At 37.7% G+C, this 20,817-nt stretch overlaps 1 protein-coding gene across 10 annotated transcripts in view; it reads left to right on the forward strand.

The window, feature by feature from the left end:
- The window catches only part of LMBR1 (limb development membrane protein 1), a 163,716-nt gene that overhangs the window by 47,570 nt on the left and 95,329 nt on the right, over positions 1-20,817 (forward strand). For 5 of the 10 annotated variants that reach the window (XM_057549889.1, XM_057549891.1, XM_057549892.1 and 2 more), the window contains exons 5-6: positions 3,665-3,768; positions 6,147-6,191. In XM_057549889.1, coding sequence (XP_057405872.1) covers positions 3,665-3,768; positions 6,147-6,191 — 149 coding nt within the window. Of the gene's footprint in view, positions 1-3,664; positions 3,769-6,037; positions 6,192-20,817 lie in introns of all 10 variants that reach the window. The other 5 variants (XM_057549899.1, XM_057549890.1, XM_057549893.1 and 2 more) reach the window with 2 other exon arrangements.

The raw sequence follows: 20,817 nt of genomic DNA on the forward strand, positions 1-20,817 counted from the left end.
TTTAAAAACCAGTGCCGTTTATTTACAGTAGAATCAAAAATGTGAAGTGCTTAGGGATGTGCGAGACCTGTATACTGTAAACTAGGAAACACTGCTGAGGAAAATTAAAGCATACTGTAATAAATGGAGAGAAGTGCTGTGTTCACAGATTAGAAGACAGTACTGTAAAGATGTTAGTTCTCCCCAAATTGATCTATAGATTCAACACAATCTTAGTCAAAATACCAGGTTGATTTTTTTGTAGAAATTGAAAAGCTGGTCTAAGATTTTAGATGGGAATTCAAACGACTTATATTATTAGCCAAAACAACTTTGAAAGAGAACAAAATTGGAGGACTGACTACCCAACTCAAAGATTATTTTAAGGCCATAGTAATCGATACTGTGCTGTATGCATTAGCAGGAAGATAGATAGAGCAACTCAGTAGAATAGAGAGTCCAGGAATATATCCAAACGTATTGTAAATTTATTTTTAACAAAGGTGCAAAGGCTATTTGGCGGAAAAGGCTATTTTCAACAAATGGTACTGGAGCAATTGGATAATCGTAGGTAAAAAATGAACTTAAATCCATATCTGGCTCCATATACAGAAAGTAATTTGAAAGAATCGTAGATCTAAATGTAAATCCTAAAACTGTAACACTTGTAAGAAGGAAATACAGGAGAAGGTCTTTGACACTGAACTAGACCATAATTTCTTGGGTAAGATAGCTAAAGCATGATCCGTAAAGAAAACATTGATAAATTGGACTTCATCAACATTAAGAAATTTTGTTCTTTGGAAGATACTGTTAAGAGGATGAAAAGACAATTCACAAAGTGCGAGAAAATATCTGTAAATCATATGCCTGATAAGAGACTTGTATTCAGAGTATATAAAGTATACTCAGTAAGTAAACAGACAACCCAATGAAACAATGGGCAACAGATTTGAAGAGATGTTTTAGCAAAGAAGATGTAAATGGATGGCAAATAAGTTCATGAGAAGATGTTCACGTCATTATTCATTGGGGAAATGCAAATTAAAGCAGTAATGAGATACCACTGTACACCTATTAGAATGGCTGAAGCTGAAAAGACTGCCCATACCATTTTTTGTCAAAATGTGGATGAGATTTGAATTCTGCTGATAGGAATGTGAAGTTATACACCTACTTTGGAAAACATTTTGGCAGTTTCTTAAAATGTTAAACGTACACCTACTATATGACCCAGACATTGCATGCCCACATATTTACCCCAAAGACATGAAAGCCTGTGTCCATACGAAGACTCATATGTGAGTGTTTATAACAGCTTTAGTTGTGAGAGCCACAACCCAGGTAGCAGTTTGCCTGTGGATGGATGCAGTGTAGTAACTGGATTCAATCTGATACAAAGGGATAGACTACTGATACTGCCACAGTGTTGGAAAATCTCAGAAGAATTGCGCTAGGTGACAGAAGCCAGACAAAAACAGGAGTACATACTACACTTACCATTTATAGAAAATTTTAGAAAATACAGTCTTTTATAAAGTGTACAATCTGGCTGATGGAGAATGGGGTGGGATAGGGAGTGGCAGGAGACACTGATTATAAAATGGTACGAGGAAACTTAGGGGTGATGGATATATTATCTTGGTTATGGTGATATAACTGCCACATTTTATGAAACTGTACAATTTGTGTGTGGTTTATGTCAATTATAACTCAACAAATTTTTTAGAAACTAATATTTTTACTTCTTATATATGTCGTGATTTTCTGCAAAGTGAACATGGCTTCTCAGAAAGTATGGTACTTTGGTACAGGGGCTAATTAGCACTGTGTGTTGGTAGCCTCTGGAGATGTTACTGTTATTAAAAGCAAAAAGTCATTAAGTGCTTATTTTGTGACAGGCGTGGTGATGGTTGTTCATGTATTATTTCACTGACTTCTCAGCACCACCTACAGACATGATCCTCAGCCTCATTGTATAGATGAAGAACCTGTGGCTTAGAAGTGTTGTCACATGGAAGTGCAGATGGGGCTCGAACCCAGGTCTGTGTGAAAGTCCCGTGTGTGCATTTGGCCACCATTCTGTGTGTTCTTCCTGGTTATTAACACGATACAACAATTGGCTGTAATTATAACCCCTTTGAATGAAGAAAAGGGTTAAGATATTGAGCATCTTTTTTTTTAGAGACTGAGAAGTGGAAAAGTATTTTAGAACATTTTTTATTTTTAAAAGTACAAATTAAAGTTTTTCCTCTGAGAGATGTGAAACATTGTTTTTGAAAATATTTTGTAAAACATTTTATTTCCTGCTGAGATAAATATATATTGTAAAATTCATTCAATCTAAATACCTAGATTTTTGAATAAGAAACTGTAAATTGATTTTTAATTACATCACCTCATTTACTAAAGGAAGTACATCTCTCTAGGTAACCTGTACAAGTGCTGCATTCATTCTTTTTGTTTGTATTCCATGCTGTTCCAAAAAGGATTTAGGGTAGTTATGAAACACATATGTTAATTTGTAACCAAGGCAGTTGAGAACTAGTTTCCTTGGTTCCCTGAGAGCTCAGTGTGTAGTCTCCATGTGTCTGGAAAGGAAGCTCTGTGAGGGCAGAGGTTTGTGTTCTGCTGTTACTACGTCTCCAGTGCATGGAACAGTGCCTTGTAAATAAGGGTGTTGAAAGAACATGAGTTGCCTGTTTTCAGAAGCATTGGATCATAATTGTATGTAGTACATTGAATTTATATTTAGCATAATTTTTATCTTTGATTCTTGATTTTACAAATTTTAATGAAGATTGTAGCCATCAGTTTTAAAGTTGAGTGTTTTACCTATACAAAGTGAGATGTTGGTCCAAATATTATCCCAGTGACATACCTAAAGTTCTGTATTTTTAAAAATCTAGTCTTATTATCATCTAAGTTGCTTTTTATTGTGATTTTATGAGTGCAGAATGTGCCAGAAAGGGAAAAGGTGATGTGAGCTTGCTTGCCCCTCTTACATTTTCTTTACCACTTGGAGTTGCTTACTAAAACTTCTATGATGTAGTGGTTTTTAAAAATCCCAGGAATTAGTGCAGCTACTTGCAGGCTCTGCAGCCGTGGCAGGTTTTATATAAGCAGCCTCTGTCATTTTTGGGGGGATTGCTGTGAAGAGTAAATGAGTTTGTATAATATCTGTAAATCACTTAGAATAGCGCTTGGCACATAAGGGCTCAATAAATGCTAATTATTACATTTCGGGTTTTTATGAGGCTTAAATTAAACAAGATTATTCATGTAAAATGTTTAGTAGAGTATCTGGCATTTATTAAGTGCTCGATAAATGCTACTGGCTCTAATTTAAATATTCAGGTGCCAATATGTCTGAAGAGGCTGTATCTTTGGATCTCTGCATATGTCATATGTTTAGTGAATTTATTTTAGAGCATGAGGAAAAATTATTAGTTTCTGTATTGGCTTTTCCCAATAGGTACAAGTTACAAAAATTTTATAGAAATATGTAATTATTTTTCTGATTTCTAAGTTTACGTCATTTGTTAGGCCTCTCTATTCAAGTTTATGTTTATTTTTACTATTAAAAAGTACAGAGCTTTGATATTACAATTTAGCACAGTAATTTTCTTTGACAAGATTGTCAGTATCTAAACTCATCTTTCTTGTATTGTTATCCTTCTCACAGGTTTGTGGAACCTTGCTTCTCTCTTTTCCAATCTTTGTTTATTTGTGTTGATGCCCTTTGCCTTTTTCTTTCTGGAATCAGAAGGTTTTGCTGGCCTGAAAAAGGTAAGTGAATCATGTTTTAGAATTAAATTTCTTCAATGAAGAAATAAATATCATTCATGTTGAACTAGAAAAAAGTAGGCTTAAACAACCATTTTATTGGAATGTAAGAAGTTTAATTAATAATAATGTCTTGTTAATATTAATAATGTTTTTACAATAATGGTAACAGTGTTACATATTGAATTATTTTACATGTCTACAGGGAGGAAGTCATCTTTTGACCTTTGAATGATTTTATACTATGTGCAAAGTTGGTGGAGTGTTCTTTTGTAGAATGAATAAACCTGACACAATAGCTATTATTCCTTTCTTATTCCCAGGATCCTGTGACTTACTGATATTAGGTGAATGTGGGAGCGTGAGAAGTGGGCAAAACAGGACAGTCCGCAAGAGCATCTTAAACAGTTAATCCAGACCTTGTCAATGATAGTAACTCCCTCTGTCCTTGAATAGAGCATTTTAAAGTGAAGGGAACAGCATTTCCATTTATAGCTTGTGGAGCTGTTTGCTATAAAAGCTTGGAATATAATGCGAAGATTTCAGTAGGTAGTACTTTTGGGGTGACTTTTAAACTTGACAAAATGAGTTCTGGTGTTACAGTTTATAGGCACATTGCACCTTTCTAATTTTTAGTTACGGTTATTCATATTCATATTGCGATAGATGGTTGGTTTCATATTTAGTGAATGTACTGAGATCGGAATGGATGGTTGGGTATGGTGGTCAAACCTACATTGAGAAAACTGGCTTTTATATATTAGGTTTGTTTTTTATAATGACGTATGTAAATTATTTAAGTCATCCATGTAATGGGAAAGACTTGCATAGTTTCAGTTTAAAAAACTCTTTGTTCATAATTTCTTGAAGAATGATAGGAAGTTTTGCTGCTGAAAGGGATTTAGTTCAAACCCTCCTTTTATAAGGAGGAAACTGAGATCCAAAGATATTAATGTTATTAAATTGTCTAAGAACCACATATGTACCATTGCAAAACTAGAACTAAAACCCAGGGCTTGCTTCTAACCTCCCCAGAGTGTGCACATTCTTCACCGGTCAGCACTGTGGAGAGCACAGCTAAAGCCGGCCAGGCACCGACGAGGAGGGAGGGGAAGAGGACCACAGCGCAAGGGCAGAGGAAGGGGCAAGGCGGGGCTTTGCGTGGGGACGTCAGATAGTAGGAGAACAAGCAGGGTGTGACCTGGAAGCCCAGACAGAGCTCAGGAGAGTGGAATGTAAAACATGACATCAGAGTGGGGTCGAAAAGGAAGAGCATGGAGAAGAAACAAGGTCATCAGAGAAGCTTGAGAAAGCAATTTCTGTGGAATTTTGGAGCCTTTTGATGGATAGTCATACGTTTGACAGAGTTTTACTAGGCACATACTAAGTGGTAATTGCTATGCTGTTAAAGGAGCTTGCTGGGTACAGAAGTGAAAAGACAGGGTTCTTGCCTTCAAGGGATTAAGAGAGGATGACCTCAGAGATGAAAACAAGTAGCATGTGGTGGATGAACTTTTACACAGCGAGCGGCTGTGAGTGGAGGTCTTGATTTGCCTGGAGAATTGGGGAAGCTTCGGGGGGGGGTTAGCCTGCACTTGAGCTGAGACTTGCAGGTGAGCATTCGAGGCTTGAGCAAAGGCCTGGATTCTGCCTGAATTGAGGGAGTGGCTGGCTGATGCTTAGCTGTAGAATGGAGAATGGCGAGAGACCCCTTGTCAGGATCAGATCCTGGAGGCTTGAGTCCTCTACCACATAGTTTGGGTTTTATGCTGTAGACAACAGGGAGTTGGCAGAGGATTTTTGGAAAGAATTTTTGCATCTACTGTTTTATTTAAGCATATTTAGAGATAAAAACACGTCAGAATTTCAACATATGTCACTAGGGAAAGGAGTACATGCACCACACAATGCGAGACACTGTTTGGTAGAGATGTCACCATACTGAATCAGTCATGCACCTGGCTCTGTTAAACAGAGCGTTTCAACATATGTCACTAAAATTGCCATGTTGATGTTTGCTTTAAACATGCACAGCGCTCCCCTCTCCCTAGCTCTGTCTCGTGTGTAATCTTATCAAGTGCAAAAGCAACTGGTAAAGCTCAGTGTTAAATATATTTTCATGTTTGGTATTAAAGGTGCGCTCCCTAGTTTATGCTTTTCATAAAAATCTAGTTATTAGTTAAATAAATTATTTTAAAAAGCAGTGTGTAATATGGACAAACCCCTTTGTCTCCAAATTATTTCCCTCCCTTCCTGTGAACTAACCAACTAGAAAAGGGACTTGGCTGAATCTGTGGGAACAGAGGTAGCACCATCTCTAGAATTAAAAACAACGGACCCAAGAACCCAGTGATTTACTGTTCTCCTGTTCCCCCTTGTAGACTAAGGTCAAAGGGGAGAATCATCTTGAGGAGGGGTATGAGAAGGTAAGTAAAAATCTTTTGCACCTACAGTTGTACAGCAGTTCTTCCCTCTAAACTGTTTACTTCTAGTCTCTTTATACATGATTAGAAGAATGCCTTTTCTAAGCACATCTCTGACTATGTCAGCCTCCTCAGAATTCCTCAAGGTCACCAGCTACATTTCATGGTCTCAAAGGGGACTGATGTGTTGAGTGATTGTAGGGTGCAGTCGACATGACCAATCCAGTTAATTCCCAAACCCTGCGAAGGATTTTTAAAAAATATATTTATTTATTTGGCTGTGCCGGGTCTTAGTTGCGGCATGCGGGATCTAGTTCCCTGACCAGGGATCGAACCCGGGCCCCCTGCATTGGGAGTGCAGACTCTTAACCACTGGACCGCCAGGGAAGTCCCCACAGTGAAGGATTTAAAAAGAGGGGGAGAAGGCAGAGCTCAGGATGGTTACCGTTTCTTAGAATCTGGTAGCTTGGGGATGAATGGGAGTTGCAGAAACCAAATTAAAGTGTTTTGTCTTTAATGCTGTTAAAGGAAAGAGGGAGATGGGGTTGTGGCTTGGAGGAGAAGAGGTAGAATAATTCTATTATGCTGAGGGAGGGGCCAGTGGAAGAGAGACTGCAGGTACTAAGGTGAGAAAATTTGTCTTTAGTGTCAGACTGCCTGGGCTAGTTACATCATCTAAACCTCAGGATTTCTTTCTGTAAAAGGGGTATAGTAATGATAGTTACCTTACTGTTTCATTTGGAGGATTAAATGAGAGGTGATTATTCATGTAAAGCATTTAGCCCGGGATTTAGCTCAGTAAATGTTAGGTATTATTGTCACTATCCTAGAGGTTCATGTATTTGACTGATAAGTATTCTAGGAAACATCAGTGTTATATGGATAGATCATTAGAAAGCAACTAAATAGAGTCAGCTCTTAATTATTCATGTATTATTATCTTAGGCAGTTTTAAGATTCCAAATTATTTTTCCCATTTTGAAATGGCATGTACTGAAGCAGAATCAAAATTGCCTAAAGAGAAGGTGCATCTACAGGGAACTATATTCAATATCCTGGGATAAACCATGATGGAAAAGAATATGAAAAAGAATATGTATGTATAACTGAGTCACTTTGCTGTACAGCAGAAATTAACACAACACTGTAAATCGAGTATACTACAATAAAATTAAAAAAAAGAAAGAGAAGGTGCATGTAGTTCCTATTAGAAATGTTTAGAGAGCTTTAAAATCAGGGTAATCATGGCATGTTATTTTACAATATTCACCTTTTTCAGTTACATGGGAGTTGCAAGGGTTATTATTAGCATTGTATATTTAAGTCTAAATGTGTTAGGTATATGTTTGAGCCTTGCAGTATTATGCCTTTCTGTTATATAAGATCATCTGGTATTTACTTGCACAGGTTCTGAACAGTGTTTGGTGAGATCTGTAGCGCTTTCCACAGAGCTATAGGTTGTATCACAGTCAGGAACTCTGCTGCTCTGATGAAGGGGGTGGGTCGCTGACATCTTTGACACAGCTGGCTGGCAAGCATGTATATATTTGTGTGTATCCCTTTAAAACCCTTTGCTCATTGGTTACATTTGACATATCTACTTCCAAGGCAACATTGAGGAGAGCTTAGAAAACACTTCTAATTGGTAGATTTCAGCACAATAATTTGAGTAAGGACAAACTTGTAATATGGTTAAGTTAAATTTCCTTTTTTTCCTTTGGCTACTTCCTGGTGTTGTTTTACTATGTTGAAGTCTGGTGGAGCCCCTAAATGGCATATGGTCCCACCAAACTCCCATTGATTCCCCTGGGCAATCGATTTTAAAGCAGCCCCTTGCATATTGTGCCGAGATGCGGAAATTGGCCACTGGCCATGGCGGATGCAGAGCTTGAATTGAAAATCAAATTAAGCAGAATTCTCTACTTAGTTTTTAATTAAACCACTATGTTAATTCAAACAGGACATTTTAGGCCTGGGGGGTTGACCATGTCCTTTTAAGGGCCTTGAATCGCCTTTCTTCTCTCTCCTTACCATGGCGTATGTTTCTTTTTTTTGGGGACCATCTCCTAGCTATTCCCATTCTTTACAGTTCTCAAGGGTAGGAGAATGTAAGTGGTCTTGATAAAGCAAGGTTTCTTCTTTTTTCTTTTTCTTTCTTTCTTTTTTTTTTTTTTTTTTTTTTTGGTAAGAAGGTACCTTTTATCTTGGAATTCTGCTAGCAGTTAAATTTTTATTTACTCTAGATTATTTATATTATAGGCTGTCACCCGTATATATTGTAGCAAGCATTACATATGTTCATGTGTGTTTGAAGCTGACCCCAACCCAAGCTTACATCTTATGTTTCAACTCTGGTGAAGAGGTTGCGTCTGGTGGGTTTTGTTTTTGTTTTGTGGTAGACATGTTTTCTCCACAGTTTTTATCTCCGTTGCTTAGTCACACACCAGAGTATGAGAATCTTAGGGCTGGCAGCGCTCCTGTTCCTGTTACACTCAGGTCAGCTGTGTGAGTCTCTCTCCCCACTCTGCCTCAGAGGGACCTCTAGGTTATTTGGGGTGATGCCAGAAGGTGTTTTTCGATTGCGTAATGAACCGGTCTAACCTCTGGCTAGGGTTTAAATGGGAGTTAGGAATGTGTTTGTTTCATATTGTATCGTAACATCTTACTTTGAATTAAAATGTCATAAGGAAAAAAAATGTCATGAGGAAAAAATTCAGCAACTTAATGAAAGTAAAAAAAACCCTTCAATGACAGATTATTTCATGAACCAAAGATGTTTCTGGGAGCAGCTTTATATTGTGCCTCACATTAATGCCTATCTTTGGTTTGAAGTCATGGTATAACATTTAACATAAGTGACAGCAACATCCTGACCAATTACCTAAGCCATCCAGACACCCCCAGATGTCCAGAACATAGCACATGGTCTGTAGGATTAAGAGGTTAACTCCTAGAACTTCAAACGAAGTGCTTGATAATAAAAGCAAAAAGTACAAAATCTGAGGTGACTTCCTTTCTTAATTAATTAGACTGGCCAGGTGGAAGCCGAGAGCTGGGTGCGGTGCTTGGAAGGCCTATAAAGCTGAGCACCGTGACAGCACAATAGAGGGGGAACAGACATCGTTCCAATATGTTTCTATCCTGTGTCACAGTTTGAAATTGTCCTGGTTTATGTCCCTTTTGGCAAACTTACATAAAAGTGACCTTGTACTGTATTTTATGACCAGATGACTTTTTCCCCCCAGTGGCTAATTTGTATCAGGCCTCCATCTTAAAGAGACACAGAAATGAGTAGGAAGTCCAGCTCGGTCTCAGTGAGCTTTCATTGCATTCTTTCATTATTTTTGCTCGTTTTTGCCACTGATCATCCATAAATTGTTGGAAATGAGTGATTAAGGAAGTGCTGCTTAGTGTTAGTGGCACATGCGCATATTTGCATGGTTTTTGTGGGTGAGAGGAAATCACATACAAAAAGGGAAACTCCTGCTGGGAACCTTTCAAGGAAATTTACCTTGGGTCTCGTTTTGATCTTGGTGTTTATTACAGAAAATGGAGTCATATCTCACTAACTATTGTTATGTGTTAATTTGATTTTCCAACACCTTCAAGAAAAAAAATCAGTAATTTATTAACAGAATTCCTCTACCCTCTTCCAATTGTGAGGACTAATTTTTTCCATAGAAACAATATAGATAAGAATGAGTATTTTCAAAACATTCGATTCTGGTAGTGTTGTTACATGCAAGGTTCCTGTTGGAATTGTGACTCTACTGTAAAAGGCGTGGTTATAATAATGTAAACTGAGCACTTCAGACATTGAAGCTTGACGTATAGGATGTCAGAGAAAGACACAGAAAAGTATTATTTTGAAGAAAAGGGTACATTTATTTCATTTAAAAATTATCTGAGTTCATAAGGATTTTGAGTTAAAAATCATTTAGTTAATGAAATGACGTTAGTTTTGTCACTCTTCTCAGTACAGCTGCATGTTGGAGGCGACTAAATTATAACTTCAGTAACAGTGTCAGTTATTGGTAAATAGCACGTTGCTCAGTTCCTGCATACTTGGTGATGGTATGATACTCTCTCTCCATTTATCAAAAAAGGAGAGATTTCTACTGTAAGGCTAGATAGTCTCTTTATTTGCATAAAGAGTTTTGTATAGTGGCAAAACTGTAAGCTCTGGCTTTCAGAAGACCTGGACTTAAATCCTGACTCTTCTTTTACCAACCTGGAAGTCCAGGCACGGTTCTTAGTGTCTCCATCTGGAAAATGGGCTGCAGTCCTTACCTCGTCCTCAGGTTACTTCACCAAATCTGTTTGTAAAGCACCAAGACACAGTAGAAGCGGCAGTTAGTATTAGGGACTCAAATGTACCAACTGTGAGCAAGTTGATAATGAAATCAGGAAGATTTGTGTGATATAACTTTATATGTGATAGCAAAACGATGTAAGAAATTAGAGTGGCGTCAACATAGCTTTGTTTATTTACTTTTTGAAATATAAATGGTTTTATCTTGTAACAGTATAGGTTGTAAAAAGAAGGTATTTAATAGGTAGCTGAATTTCAAACTTTATATGATGATTAAATTACCAACTAATGTCTCATAATTTGTTAAATGAGAAGTTTTGGTAGGGAGGAAATGTAAAATCACCAGGTTTAGATGTTAAAGTAATTATACTTTTAATTAAACTGGCTCTAATACTTCTAATATTCATAAAACAATTTCATAGGAATAGCCATTGTTATCAATTAGAGTCTCCTTTCTAAAACTTTTTTTGGGGGAGTTGAAAACTACCTACCCTTGGTTGGAATGAACTTTATTTGAAAGTAAAATTAAATGTCAGATTTAATGCTGACTAGAGAGCTTCTTACACAATTATGATACATACCCACAGACCTGTAGGACGAGAGCTCACCCAAGAGGCTAGAATTTGGATTGTTAAAATCTTTTATTTATTTGGCATTTAAACTCATATTTATTTGTCTGTAAAATCATTTATTCAGCATGTCACAGTGTTAACCTTCTGATCTCTATGAAATGTATGCCAATATATAGCTGGAACTTGATATATTACTTTACAACCCATTTATTTGGCCCATTTGTACCAGAAATAAAAGTTGTGTATTTAGACACATCAAAGGCAATAGGATTGTTTGATAGTTTTGATATTAGGTAATATTTTAGGTTGCAGTATATTATGTACTTTTCCTTAGACTTAAGTCATTAATAGTTATACTACTTAAAAATTTATTGGTTTGCACACTTTCTGTTAAGGAAAGGAAATTCTCATCTAGAAAGACAAGTTCTTACTGTTCTAGAGTGATTGACTTTTAAATCAATTGAACTGTTAAAAAAATACATAAAATGTATGTTCTTTTAGTTATTAAAAATAAGGTGAGCAGGCAAAAACAAAAAATAAGGATGCCTGAACAGTAGAAAAAGAATTAAGGGCTTCCCTGGTGGCGCAGTGGTTAAGAATCTGCCTGCCAATGCAGGGGACACGGGTTCGAGCCCTGGTCTGGGAAGATCCCACATGGCGTGGGGCAACTAAGCCCATGCGCCACAACTACTGAGCCTGCGTGTCTGGAGCCTGTGCTCGGCAACGGGATAGGGTGTGACAGTGAGAGGCCCGCGCACCGCGATGAAGAGTGGCCCCTGCTCGCCGCAACTGGAGAAAGCCGTCGCACAGAAACGAAGACCCAACACAGCCAAAAATAAATAAATAAATAAATTTATAAAAAAAAAAAAAAAGAATTAAATATAGTGAAATGGTCAATTTAAAGGAAACGTTTCCTATTATCTTTCTTGGAACACAAAGAAGAGATTTTAAGTTGTTTTATAGTGCTGGATTTAAATACTTTTATACTTTCATATTTTATTTGGGATTACTTGATATTAATGTTTCTCTTTACACATTAATTAATGAGTATTAAGTTTTATAAGCAGTCTGTTTTTAAACAGACTTGTGAAGGGCTTAAGAATTTTTTTAAATCCTTTTTGAAGTATCAGGAAAACTTATCTCTTAATGATTTTTGCTTCCTTTTTTTTTTTTAACATCTTTATTGGGGTATAATTGCTTTACAATGGTGTGTTAGTTTCTGCGTTATAACCAAGTGAATCAGCTATACATATACATATATCCCCATATCTCCTCCCTCTTGCGTCTCCCTCCCACCCTCCCTATCCCACCCCTCTAGGTGCTTCCTTTTAAATGCCTAGAATTAAATGATATTTCTGATTTTTTTTTAGAAGATATTTAATGAAGTACCTTATGTTGTGAGAAGAGCTTATTGCATTATATAACAAATATACTTTAAGTATTCTGAATAAGATTTCTCTTCTCTTTCTGTTATTACCTTAGTTCAGGCTTCATCATTTCTTACTTGGATTATTTAAACCACTGTCCATCTGTGTTTTCTGCTTCCAGTTTCATTCCCACACAAAGTAACCTCCATACTGCCTTCTAGCATTGTTCTCTGCATAATGCTATATCTGTAACTCACCTCCATAAAATCTCCAAGGACCAAAACCGAACAGGCACAACAAAACTTAAATGGTAACTGAGTAAGTGGTGCCCTAGTTAGGGCAGGGAGGTAGTTACAAGGTGGTACAGGACCATGGATGCATTCAGGCTAGGAGTTGGAACTGAAAGCCCTCAGCCAAAGGGCAAACTTGTTACACACACACACAGTGACAGGGAAAGGGCAAACTTATTACACACACACACACACACACACACACACACACACATACACACAGTGATGGGGAGCGTCTGTCAGGCTCAGCTCTGGGCAGAAGTCTCCCCTGAGAGTTAGTCCACAGGCCTCTACCTCACAGGAGTTGGGGTTTGATATTACTACCTGTATTGTTGGGAGACCCCAAACCAAGAAATTAGCATAAAGCATTTTTCAGAGTATTATGTATCATTTTATCATTTCAACCTGATGTATAATATTTTAACATAACGTATAAATTTTAATTTTAAGTGGTTTCAATAAACATATAATTAATGTTGGTTTTAGGAAGTTGATTTAATGTAATTAAGATTCATCATATGTGTAAATTTTTGAGCTGGTCCTATTTATGACATAGGCTATTTAATTGTCTTTAACTTAATTGTGTGAGAAAACTCAGGACTTGACAACAAACATATAAGCAGGCCTAAACAAGACCTGATTACATTTTATCCAAACTTTTTTCCATTTTAATCGAACACTCTTTCTTAGTAATTTGATAGTGGTTTAGTTCTGAAAGTGTTTTTATTCCTTCAGAGCCAAGGATGAATAATGTAGTCTATTCTATTTTAGCTACTTTTTATGTGAGTTTTTACAAAGATCTAATATTTTAATCTATCTATAGTTAATTTTGTGAGGTGATTAAAAAGAGTGAATCTAAGTAACTTTTTCTCTGTTCAGTTATTCTAAAGAAATGTATACAGTAATATTACTCTTACCTATTATTTTTTAATATTTAAAAATTCTTAGGTATGATTACACATCTTTTTGGACTTTTTGCAGCTTGTAGTGCCTGGAATCATTGCTCTTTTCTTACTTCTCTTATTTTCTTTTAATTTTTTTTTTTAGTCTATAATTTCCTCTGGACATTTCTCCATAGATTTGATCCCAAGTGCGTCCTATCATTTAGGGATTTCTCAACATTGCTACTCTGCTGATGGAGCTCTTGTCTTCTACCATAATTAATTCATTCAGTTAATTCCTATTGACCACTTATTGTATTCTAGGTACTGTTGCAGCTGCTAGGGACAGTGCAGTTGATTGATTGATTATGTATTTATTTTATATTTTTCCTGTTTTCTGTGGTAAAAAAATGTATGTGATTATTAATCTGTCATCTTGAACTGATGTACCTGATTCCTCTATCTCTCCACCTGTTAGCTTTACTGGCCCTTTGTCTGGAATTCAGTTATTTGTTAATTTGGAGGCATTCTTTGTTCTTTTTTCCAGACCTGGGAGGCTTTGTGGTCTCTGCTTGAATTGGCTCTGATTTCGTTGACAAGTGTGGGGCGCAGTCTTTTCTTTTGGCCTCTCCTCTTTAGCTTTGTAGCTGTTTTGGCCTCTCATGGCCTTAAGGTTGTTTAAAGACGATCTTTTCCAATATAGTGTTCAGAAATTCCTTCTCAGGCTTCCAGGATGATTTCTACAAACGTACAAGCCCTTCCTAAATGTGTCTGTGTATTCCAGGATCTTTAATTTCCCTGTGTCTTATTTGGCTTGCATGAAGCATACTCACGAGGTTGATGATTTTGGCTGATTCTCCTGTGTATCTTGACTTCTATCGGTTTTTCATTAATATTTTAATTATAATTTAAACAAGTTTAGGGAAAGCCAATTAACTCTACATTGTATTTTATATCATTCCAAATTACCTGTCAACATTTGTACTTGGATCATTGTGTAATTATAATTAGTGTATATATATATTTTATGTCCGTCTTACTTTAATCATTTATTTTGTGTACATAAATTTTCTAGTGCCATGAAAAATTGTCCAAGACTTGGAAATGGGCAAAGAAGATCCTGGGTGTTCTGTCATTGGAGTTCTAGCCATTGTCTAGTGGATGCTGGGGGTTTTCTGGTCCTATAGGGGTGTGCACCTTTGGCTGATTTTCTGTTGACTTGGCTATATTACATCTCCCTAGGGTTAGAGTTAACTTGTAGGAAACTGAGAGCAATGCGAAGTAATTTGTCTGATAGAGATGTAATTGATTTCTTCCCTATGCAAAAGATAACTCCAAACATTTCATTTTATTGTCCCACAGGATGTTATCCCATTTTGCATCTATTAGCAAATTGATTTTAATATTTCTGGTTATCTACGTATATGTGTTCTTCAAATTCTCCTTTGACCTGGTTTTATCAGAAATTAAAATCATGTTCTAAAGGATGTGAAGAACAGAAAGGACCAGGGTGCTCAGAGAGGAGCTGCCATCAGCAAGCAGCAGTAACACTTGCTGTGGGCTAAAGCAGAGCACGTGGGTCCTGGAAGTTGAGAGTCGGTAAACTTACAAGGGCCCACCAGGGCACAAGCTACCGAGACACCTCACCCAGAACTGGAGCCTGCTTCTCTAGATTCACTGTCACCAGAGTCATGAGATGATTACAGAAAGAAGCAGGACAAAAACTTGTGTATATAAAGATGAACAGGGACTCAGGAGATGACCAGACATCTGGGAAAAGTCAACATTGTGAGAGGGACCAAATTCAATGCACTACTCAGAGTTAATAGACAAAGAAAAGATTTCTGAGAGATTTGAAAATATTTGATCTAGCATTTTAGACTTATCTTGGCAGAGGGAATTAAGGATATCTCGTCCTCAATATTGCCAGAAATGAAAGTTCTGTTGAGTCATTCTGATAAAAATCAAGTCTAGACAGTTTCCAGGATATTTCTATCAGACGTTAAAGAATAGATAACTACAGTTTCAACAAATTTGTCTGGAGATTGGAAGATGGAACACTCACAGTTGTATTTTATGGAACTAGTGGAATCTTGATGCTGAAAGCAGACAGGATTAATAGGAGAAAGGAACATTATATGCCATTCCTTTTCATGAATACTTGTGAATCAGAAAATATTAAGCTGAGTCCAACACAAAAGATCATCATCCAAAAAAATTTATTTCAGCTATCAAGGTTGGTTTAACACTAGAAAATCTATGACTGTAATTCATATTAGGAGAGTAAATGAGAGAAAAGAATCAAGTGAACACCTCAGAAGAGACGCAGAACACATCCATGAAATCAGTAACCATTCATGATTAAAAAGCAAACTAAGAACTAAAGGGAACTTGCTTAACCTGATAATGGATATCTACTCTAAGACTGCAACTGACATTGTTCTTAGCAGTAAAATGTTAAAAGTATTTACTTTAAAATTGGGATGCCATCTTGAGTACTTTTATTTCTAACAATAGACAGCACTATAGTAGAGTTCTTTACCAGTACAGTTAGACAAGAAAAGGAAAAATTGAAAGGAACAAACAAAATAGTCATGATTAACAGATGATATTGTCGTTTGAAAAATCCTATAGAATCTAAAGATAAATGATAATTCCAATAAGAAAATTTAGCAAGGAAGCTGGATCTAGGATTAATATAGGAAAATCAATAAGTAACAGCAACAAACAGAAAATCTAATTAAAAATACCTTTTATAATAGCAAGACAACTAAGGTATGTTGAAATAAACCCAACAAATGATTTTTAAAACCTTATTGAAATAATATATGGAAAGAAAAAATCTTATTGAAAGATGTTAAGAAGACCTAGTTAATTGGATAGATATTCTATGTTTATGAATTTCTTTATATGATAAAAATACCAGTTCTCAAATTATTTTTTAGAGTCAGTGCAATTCTAATAAAATTTTTAAGAGGTTATCTTATGGCATGTGACAAGGAGATAGTAAAATTCTTTGGGAGGGCAGAGAGCCAAGAATAGCCAAAGCAATTTTGAAGAACATGGTGATAGAACTTACTCTATCAAATATTAAAAAAGGAACAAGGGACTTGAATAGACATTGCTTTGAAGAAGATATGCAAATGACCAATAAGCACATGAAAAGACCCTAGTGTCACTAGGCATTAGGGAAATGCAAATCAAAACCACAAGAAGATACTTCTCCACACCCATTAGAATGGCTGCTAGAAAATAACAAGTATTGGTGAGGATATTGAGAAATTGGAACTCTTGTACACTGTTGGTCAGAATATAAAATGGTGCGACCACTGTGGAAAACAGTATAGTGGTTGCTCAAAAAATTAAAAATATAATTACCACATGATCCAGATATTCCACTTCTGGGTGTGTACACAAAAGAATTAAAGGAAGGACTCCACAGATATTTATACACCCATTTTCATGACAGGATTATTTTCAATAGCCAAAGGTGGAAACAACCCAAGTATCCATCAGTGGATTAATAGATAAACAAATTGTGGTATGTGCATACAGTAGTGTATTATTTAGCCTTAACAAGGAAGGAAATTCTCACATACTACAACATGGATGAACCTTGAGAGCATTATGCTAAGTGAAAGTCAGGCACAACAAGACAAATACTGTATGATTCCGCTTATATGAGCGTCCTAGTGTAATCAAATTCATAGAGACAGAAAGTCGACGGTGGGTGTACAGGGGCTGGGGTTAGATGGGGAGTTACTGTTTAATGGGGTGCAGAGTTTGAGTTGGAAAATATAAAAAGCTCTAGAGATGGATGGTGGTGATGGTTGCATGACTGTGTGAATGTACTTAATGCCACAGAACTCTACAGTTAAAAGTTGTTAAAATGATAAATTTTATGTTATATATACTTAACCGTCATAAAAAAAAGTAAGTGATGAGCACGGCAGTTCAAATTGGTGGTTACCATTGGGCAGGTTGGTGCAGCAGGTGTGTGGTTGGGAGGGCTACATGGGTGCACAGTGGTTGTGGTGACGTTCCTTTAGGTTGGGTGGTCTATCCACAGGTATTTAATAGACATATAAAGCTAAACAGTGTACAGACTGACATACCTCAGAGATATTGTGGGTTTGGTTCCAGACCACTGCAGTAGAGGGAATATTGCAATAAAGTGAGTCACACGAATTTTTTGGCTTCCCAGTACAAAGAAAAGTTGTGATTACACTATACTGTAGTCTATTAAATGTGCAATAGCATTGTGTCTAAAAAACAATGTACATACCTTAATTAAAAAATACCTCTTTGCTAATAGGAATAAGGATGCAGACGTAGAGAATAGACTTGAGGACATGGGGACAGGGAAGGGCAAGCTGGGACGAAGTGAGAGAGTGACATGGACATATACACACTACCAAATGTAAAACAGATAGCTAGTGGGAAGCAGCCGCATAGCACAGGGAGATCAGCTCGGTGCTTTGTGACCACCTAGAGGGGTGGGATAGGGAGGGTGGGAGGGAGACGCAAGAGGGAGGGGATGTGGGGATATATGTATATGTATAGCTGATTCACTTTGTTATGGAGCAGAAACTAACACACCATTGTAAAGCAATTATACTCCAATAAAGATGTTTAAAAAAAATACGTCTTTGCTAAAAAAATACTAACCGGCCTCTGAGCCTTCAGTTAGTCGGTATCTTTTTGCTGGGGGAGGGTCTTGTCCTGCCTCGACGTTGGCTGCTGGCTGATCAGGGTGCTGCTGCGGAAGGCCCGGGGGGCCGTGGCAGGCCCTTAGAATAAGACGACAGTGAAGTGTGCCGCGTCGACTGACTCTTCCTGTCATGAATGATTTCTCTGCAGCGTGCCGTGCTGTTTGGTAGCGTTTTACCGATGGTAGAACTTCTTTCAGAATTGGACTCAGTCCTCGCAGACCCTGCTGCTGCCTCATCAGCTAAGTTCATGTCCTAGTCTAAATCCTTTGTCGTCATTTCCACAATCTTCACAGCGTCTTCACCAGCAGTAGATTCCATCTCAAGAAACCATTTTCTTTTGCTCATCCATAAGAAGCAATGCTTTTCTGTGAAAGTTTGTCCTGAGATTACAGCAATTCAGTCACATCTCAGGCTCCACTTCTAATTCTAGTTCTCCTGCTGTTTCCACCACATCTGCTGTTACTTCCTCCACTGAAGTCTTGAACCCCTCCAAGTCATCCATGAAGGTTAGAATCAACGTCTTCCAAACTCCTGTGAATGTTGGTATTTTGACCTCTTCCCATGAATCATAAATGTGCTTAATGGCATTTAGAATGGTGAATCCTTTCCAAAAGGTTTTCAAGTGACTTTGCCCAGATCATCAGAGGACTCACTATGGCAGCTACAGCCTTACGAAATGTATTTCTTAAATACGACTTGCAAGTCAAAATTACTCCTTGATTCATGGGCTGCAGAACGGTTGTCGTGTTGGCAGGTATGAAAACAACATGAATCTCGTACATCTCCATCAGAGCTGTCGGGTGACTAGGTGCATTGTCAGTGAGCAGTAGTTTTTGAAAGGAATCTTTTTTTCTGAGCAGTGGATCTCAGCAGTGGGTGTAAAATATCCAGTAAACCATGTTGTAAACAGATGTGCTATCATCCAGGCTTTGTTCCACTTACAGAGCACAGGCAGAGTAGATTGAGCATGATTCTTAAGGGCCCTAGGATTTTTGGAATGGTTAGTGAACACTGGCTTCAACTTAGTCACCAGCTGCCTTAGCCCCTATCAGGAGTCAGCCTGTCAGTAGCCAGGCCTCGGAAGCAACCTAAGTGTCCATTGACAGATGAATGGATAAAGAAGATGTGGCACATATATACAATGGAATATTACTCAGCCATAAAAAGAAATGAAATGGAGTTATTTGTAGTGAGGTGGATGGACCTACAGACTCATACAGAGTGAAGTAAGTCAGAAAGAGAAAAACAAATACTGTACGCTAACACATATATATGGAATCTAAAAAAAAAATGGTTCTGAGGAACCTAGGGGCAAGACAGGAATAAAGACACAGACGTAGAGAATGGACTTGAGGACACGGGGAGGGGGAAGGGTAAGCTGGGACAAAGTGAGAGAGTGGCATGGACATATATACACTACCAAATGTAAAATAGATAGCTAGTGGGAAGCAGCTGCATAGCACAGGGAGATCAGCTCAGTGCTTTGTGACCACCTAGAGGGGTGGGATAGGGAGGGTGGGAGGGAGACGCAAGAGGGAGGGGATATGGGGATATACGTACACATATAGCTGATTCACTTTGTTATACAGCGGAAACTAACACACCATTGTAAAGCAATTGTACTCCAATAAAGATGTTAAAAAAAAAAAAAAAAGTCAGCCTGTCCTTTGAAGCTTTGAAGCCAGGCATTGACTTCTCTCTACTATGAAAGTCCTAGTTGACATCTTTCAATAGAAGGCTCTTTTGTCTACATTGAAAATCTGTTGTTTCGTGTAGCTGCCTTCATTAATGATCTTAGCTAGATCTTCTGGATAACTTGCTGCGGCTTCTACATTAGCACTTGGTGCTTCGTCTGCACTTTTATGTTATGGAGACGGCTTCTTTCCTTAAACTTCATGAGCCAACCTCTGCTAGCTTCAGGCTTTTCTTCTGCAGCTTACTCACCTGTCTCAGCCTTCACAGACTTGAAGAGAGTTAGGGCCTTGCCTGCATTAGGCTTTGGCTTCAGGCAATGTCGTGGCTGGTTTGATCACCTGTTCAGACCACTAAAACTTTCTCCTCAACAGCAATAAGGCTGTGTTGCTTTCTTACCATTCGTGTGCTCACTGGAGCAGCACCTTAATCTCCTTCAAGAACGTTCCTTTGCCTTCACGACTTGGCTGTTTGGAGCAAGAGGCCTAGCCTTCAGCCTGTCAGCTTTCCACACGCCTTCCTCACTCAGCTTCAGCATTTCTAGCTTTTGATTTAAAGTGAGAGACATGCGACTCTTCCTTTCACTTGAACGCTTGGAGGCCATTGTAGGGTTATTAGTTGGCCTGATTTCAACATGGTTGTGTCTCAGGGAACAGGGAGGTCCAAGGAGAGGGAGAGAGATGGGGGAAGGGCTGGTTGGTGGAGCAGTCAGAACACACACAACATTTATTGATTGTTGCCATCTTGTGTTGGTGTAGTTCGTGACGTCCAAAACAATTACAGTAGTAACATCAAAGATCACT

The sequence above is a fragment of the Balaenoptera acutorostrata genome, chromosome 7 (assembly GCF_949987535.1).
Source record: "Balaenoptera acutorostrata chromosome 7, mBalAcu1.1, whole genome shotgun sequence".
In the NCBI taxonomy this organism is placed as follows: Eukaryota; Metazoa; Chordata; class Mammalia; order Artiodactyla; family Balaenopteridae; genus Balaenoptera; species Balaenoptera acutorostrata.